This window comes from Grammomys surdaster, unplaced genomic scaffold, assembly GCF_004785775.1.
Source record: "Grammomys surdaster isolate TR1022 unplaced genomic scaffold, NIH_TR_1.0 141, whole genome shotgun sequence".
Classification (NCBI taxonomy): Eukaryota; Metazoa; Chordata; class Mammalia; order Rodentia; family Muridae; genus Grammomys; species Grammomys surdaster.
Window position 1 is genome coordinate 5,023,179 of NW_021604599.1, and position 5,856 is coordinate 5,029,034.

A 5,856-nucleotide genomic window follows, 5' to 3' on the forward strand; every position below is an offset into this window, starting at 1 on the left:
AATATTGATCTGTATACCCACTGATAAGTATAGTTCTCACCTCTTACCAAGGAAATATCTCTTTGTAACAGATAGAGACCATTACAGAAAACCACAACCCATCAAAATGCAAAGTCATGGAGCTCATTTCCAGCTGATACATCTACAACCCCTTCACCTAAGCTCAAGGATCAGTTTGGATAAGGAGGAAAAAAACTGTAAGAGCTCCTTTGAGATCAGGGAGTTTATTGTGAAATTGTGTTTCCTATAAATGTCAAAAGCTATATCCATAATATCTTAACAGTATATCTACCTAACTATGACTTAAACAAGGTCAATACCAATAAAACATGATAAAGAAGATAGGAGAAAGTTTATGAGGCCTCAGGCCTAGACAAAGAACTACAGGAAACGAAGGAATGCTGGGAACTAGATTAAGAGTCTTTCCCAGGGAACAAGACACCAATTGGTTATGTAATATCAGATGGTCAGCCCTATGTATATACACAATATATACATACCCACAAATAAGAAATGTTCAGTTTGTAAAATGTTACTCGATATACATGTTCTGAGTGCTGTCTGGACTATGGTATTGTTATTTTATTTATTTATTTATTTATTTATTTATTTTACAAATCAAATGCCTTTATTTTCGCTCCTTCTGTAGCATGTGAGAAATGGCAGTGACCTTGGCAATAGGCTTAGCGTCTTTGACCCATTGAGAAGCCAGAATTTCAACATACCTGATGAATCTTTTCCTAAAGAGAAAGAGATGATGTCTAGCCCCAGTGCTGTGACGTAGAGCTCATCTGGAGCTAAAACTTATTTGCCTGAGTAAAGGGGCTTCAGTCCTTGAGTTTCTCCGCACTGCATCATGTTTTGAGGGTGATAGAGATTGGTCTTGAGCGTCCCTGTGTAGTACTCTAAGGCAAGCCTCACGGCTCTTTATGGTCATGGACTCCACGAAAAGCTGCCCTTGGAAGCTCTTGAGAGACAATGTTCAATGTTGTGGCTTACACGGCCATCACAGAGGCTGAGTGAGCAGTCACCCAGGGAGGAGGGTCCCAGCTCATCCCATTCCCATGGGGTAGGTGACTAGAAGGTAACAGCACCCGGGTCAGCCAATGCCTTCCTGTGACCACACCTAGGAACACCTTCCAGTTGTCCAAGCAGCCGTAGTTGTAAGGATTCCTAAATACCCTGCCCTTGGCTTGTAACCGGCGTCTCTCTTTCTTGTTGATATGCCTTTCGATGCTAGTCTCACCCCGACTGATGAGAACAGCATGCCACATAGTTAGGGCACCCAGGGCCAGGGCCACAGAACTGCACACGAACCAGAGGTAGACAAGACTCTTGTGAGTTATCCTTTCTCGAAAAGAGAAGGTAGGTGGTGGAGTCTGGTGGTATGTCTCAATGGCAGCATAAGCCTCCTGGAAAAGGTCCCAACTTCCGTAGCTACAGAAGACACAGCCCAGAGTCATGAAAAAGCAGAAAGAGAAGTAGCGATGGTTATAGTGGCCCACACAGTTGTTTAGCCCGGGGCAGTGATGATCCATCATTAGCACACACCTATTACAGATGCTGCAGTGGTGTGTTCGGGCTGGCTTGGGGTAAATGCACTTCTTACAGATGGAGACAGAAGCAGTGTCATTCCTGCCCTGGGGTGGGTGTCCAGGAGGAGTGGTGATGGCCTGGTAGTAATGGAAGACGATGAGGATCAGATTCCAGTGACTATAGAAGAAATGCCAGCAGAGCCGTGGTACTGAGTAGGTTCGGAGGATGAGGGGCAGGACACACAGATAAGCAATGGCCACGATGGACCCAGTCAGCACGATCACCAGCACCACAAACACCACTCCGAACCAACGGATCACATTGTCCACCAGCCAGTAGATAGGCTCAAAAGCAGCATCAACAGCAGTGTCACTGCCCCCAAAGGAATTGTAGAGCAGGGAGCGCAGGCAAACCTTGCCATAACGCCAGCGCTGTACCAGGCCCCGGAGAAGAGGTGGGCATCGATGCGGGTAGCCCAAGAGCAGAAGGAGACGCAGGCAGAGGCGAGCTGGGCCCAGTAGCAGACTTCGCTGGCCCCGCATGGCTCCTGGCTGGTAGAAGTATTCAATAAATACTTGTTGTATGAATGACCTGGAGAGATGCAGAGCAGGAAAGGCGAGCAGCTCCACAGAAACCAGCAAGGACACCCTCACCAATGTGACAACATCAAAGTATTTGCTGCGCTCATTCTTTCTGCCTCCTGCCAGCTTCTCAATCAGCCAGATTAGGCCCAGTCTCCCTGTCCGCCACTCACTGCCTCCCCTTCCAGCTCCGGACCCAGGCCGGGCCGAGCTAAGGCTGACCCACCATGGCCCTTAGCCCGCAGAGCCATCCAGCGGACTGGGACCTGCTGCCCGCCCGGTATTGTTATTTTAATTGCTCAGCCCCTGCATCATATTTTTTAAACATTCTTCTCCATCACTTTATGATTGGTTTAATAAAAAGCTATTACAGGCCAGTAGAGAAAAAGTGGGACATCGGGCAGAGCTAGGAACTGTGGGAAGAATTGAGAGGCAGGAGGATTTGCTCGCCAGACATGGAGCAAGTTGGTTGAACAGGAATTGATTGAGAGGTAACAGGCCATGTCACAAATGTAGACTAGTATAGAAGGGGTTAACTATGTTAAAGCTAGTTGGGAACAAGCCTAAGCTACAACACCTAAGCTTTCATAAATAATAAAAAGTCTCCGTGTCATTTGGTGCTGACAGGTTGATACAGACTGCTGATAAGAGAGGAACAGGAAAGTCTGAGGGGAGAGGAACAATTATAAAGTCAGATTATAATCTCAGAAAAATTAGTTTTTTAAACTTCAGAGAACAAGAGATTTGTGTAGTAAGAGCCAGAGGAACATAAAGTTGTCTGTGAGATTGTGTCTCCTACAAATTTCAGAAGGACTAAACCTACAAAGTCTCATCAACATGGCTGCCTAAAGAAGACCTGAACACTAATAACAGCAAAGAAGTGCTAACATGAAGGCGGGAGTTTGCAAGCCCTAGACAGAGAACTATAGGCGACTGAGGAATGTTGAGAAGGGGAGACAGGGTCTTGCTGGGAAAGCTCTCAATTGGTTATTCAATACCAATGGGAGGAGTTGGAGGAAAGAAAAGGTACGAAGGAAATAATACTCTACTTTCAACAATAAATCATTATAACTAAAAGGATATGTCTGAGGATTGGTAAGACATCCATGAGGGAATGTCTGAATACTTTTGTTTGTGAGAAAGAAGAACATTGTGTCATTTATAAATACATGAGAGAAGGGTGATACCTGTCAGTTATCTCTCATCAGAAAAGCTTGGGGCCAAAATATTTAAGATTTTGGAGATTTTATGAGTTTTTTTAAAACGGGCTTTACTAGTTGAACATCCATGCTCTATAAACTGGAAGTGGGAAACATACATCACTCTTAGGCCAAATCACGTCAAATACAAGCTCTTACTTAAAGTCTTCTGAGGGGAAACAGAACAACTCAAGATTTCTTTTCAAGTGAACAGTCACAGTTTCCACGATGTGAGAATCCCACATCATGGCTTTGATAGCAGAACAGTTAATGCAGGCCTCAGACTTGGGCAAACTTGAGCCTCCTTGACAAATTGACTTTCAAAATATCCTGAAAATTGTTACCAGACAGCACTCAATTAAGATAAATCAAAAATTCTTGGTAGCTTTTATTTATTGGAGTTAACTAGGTACCCATTATATAAGCATAATTCAGATATGTTTAAGGTACAAATGAAACCAGATACTAATAAACTAGAAATAATTTAGAAGGAGATTTGGTAATACCAAATCCCTCTCACCCCCAGAGACTCAATTGCAGAAGCCAGAGAAGACAGCCTGGCATGAGGGGTGTCTACGGTATGGATCCCAGGACAACATCATTGTTGGCTCTGAATGGAAAGATCTATGTATGTATTCTGGTGGGGCCTTCATGTTAAAAGTCAAAGAAAACTTAATAAGTACATTTTTAGTCCTGAGTGGGGTCTTATCTGCAATCATAAAATCCGTGATATAGCCGTGATTTCACGACTGACTCTCAGATAGAAGGCAGTATTCGTGCATCAGATACGACAGCCTGCAGTTCTGATGGGGTTACGTTAGGGTCGCTGTTAATAAAGACAAGAAACTCCTTCTTCGATAATGAAAACCAGGATGAGGCTTATCTCAAGATATGACTTGGAAGGTCCCAAATGGCCCGAATCCCAGGCAACAGTGGAATCTTGATTGTCATTTGTCAGCAGGGGTGTTGACAGAGGCTGGCTGCCCGTGTCACTGCCTATCAGATATAATTGCTGAGTTTTCAGGATGCATTCCCCCTTCCTGAGACTAGAGGAAGCTGGGCCTGAAATGGGGGCTCTTGTTTTATTTACAAGTGAAGGAACAGCTGCCACACATCTGGAGCTAGGTACAGGGGGAAAAAAAGAGGAAACAATATTATGGGGGGTGGGAATGGGGGAGAGGCATGACCTGTATCAAGAATTATGTGGGATCACTGAGAAAGAAATGATCAAATATCCCAGTAGGTCTCTGTCTCTGAAACGTGGACCACTCTTCAGCCTTCCTCCTTCAGAAATGAGACTCAAGTGATTTCCAGCCTGAGTGGATCATTTGTTAAATAATTAATCCCAAAGACTGTCGAGACAACCTAAAACTAAAAGACATTTTACAATTGCTTTTGCATTTTATTTTACTGTGTACATGTGGCAGGACAGGGGTACACGTTGCCATGCTTGACATGCAGACCTGACAGGACAGTTGATGGGAGTGGGCTTTTCCTTCACCATGTGGGTCATGGAAATCAAACTCAGATCTGTCAACTGCCTTTACCCACTGAGGTATCTTGCTGGCCCCCAAACACAATTTGATTCAGTGCATTTTCAGGAACAGTGGGAATATTTAGTAGAGACAGTGTTTTAAGGAAGCATTTAGTACATAGACTGATGATAATATCATAAAACATTGCTGGGGATTCTGTGTGTGAAACTATTCGTATTTGGATTGGTTGTTGGCAGTGACCCGGGAAAGCACCTGTCATTAACAGGGAGGACTTTGCGAAGGCAGGGAAGCCAGTTTTCATCGACAATGCACTAGTGGATAAGCAGGAAGACAGGTACAGGTTTTATGAATCACGGGCGGCTCCTCCCACGATTTCAAATGTGAAGTAGTTTCATAAGCACGTCAGAATTCCCGAATACCTGTTGAAGATTTATTCGGGAGGACACACGTATGATTTTTTTGTGTGAAGCTCTTGAGAATCATGTTCTCGTGCCTCACTCCCTTCTTTACTTCATCCTGTGCTTCTTCTTCCTTCCCGAGTCTCACCTATGAGCAGGGATATTCTCTTACATAACCACAATGGAGTTGTAACCCCAGGCCCTTTGCATCTGTACTACAGAGTATTGATCTACAGTCCTCCGTCCGGTTGACGTCCTTTGCAGCGTTCTCTCCAGCACTACACCTGGAGCCCTTGGATTTCCTTACTCTCCTTTATTCTAAATGTTCTTCAGCCTTTCATAACAACATTGAAGTAAAAAGTAAAGCATTCCTCCAACTGAGTTTTTCTGTTTTTTCGCCATGAGGAAAAATCATTGCTATTGTGTTGTTCTGAGGGCGCCATATGCGGATACTCCCTCCCGCATTGTCGGATAATGGTAATTCTGATCACAGTGGACTTCTCTCCTGTGAAGACTGTCTTCTTTCTCTGTTAGATAAGCAACTGTGTAGAGGGAATGAGATCATGTAAATGGTCTGTGCCACACCCAACAGCCTTCCTCTTCAATGATCCATAGCTATGAAAAAAAAGCAGTTTATATTTTTGTA

General features: G+C 44.1%; 1 protein-coding gene across 3 annotated transcripts; it reads right to left on the reverse strand.

Moving 5' to 3' along the window:
* Positions 1-995: 995 nt before the first annotated feature.
* Positions 996-2,078, reverse strand: LOC114618388 (palmitoyltransferase ZDHHC16-like). Of its 3 annotated transcripts, none has more exons than XM_028764113.1 (2): positions 1,836-2,078; positions 996-1,640 (listed from the first exon to the last, which is right to left on the reverse strand). In XM_028764113.1, exons 1-2 carry the CDS (start codon positions 2,076-2,078, stop codon positions 996-998), a joined length of 888 nt encoding a protein of 295 aa, XP_028619946.1. The 3 variants fall into 3 exon arrangements, with proteins under 3 accessions (XP_028619946.1, XP_028619944.1, XP_028619945.1); XM_028764111.1 differs by having other exon boundaries at positions 996-1,437; positions 1,552-2,078; XM_028764112.1 differs by having other exon boundaries at positions 996-1,334; positions 1,506-2,078.
* Between the last annotated feature and the right edge of the window lie 3,778 nt (positions 2,079-5,856).

Excerpts from the sequence above, each read along its gene's own strand:
- LOC114618388 (XM_028764111.1), bottom strand. The coding sequence starts at position 2,078 with ATGCGGGGCCAGCGAAGTCTGCTACTGGGCCCAGCTCGCCTCTGCCTG. Across the intron at positions 1,438-1,551 it reads CACTGCAGCATCTGTAATAG|CTACGGAAGTTGGGACCTTT; the intron begins GTGTGTGCTAAT and ends TGTCTTCTGTAG.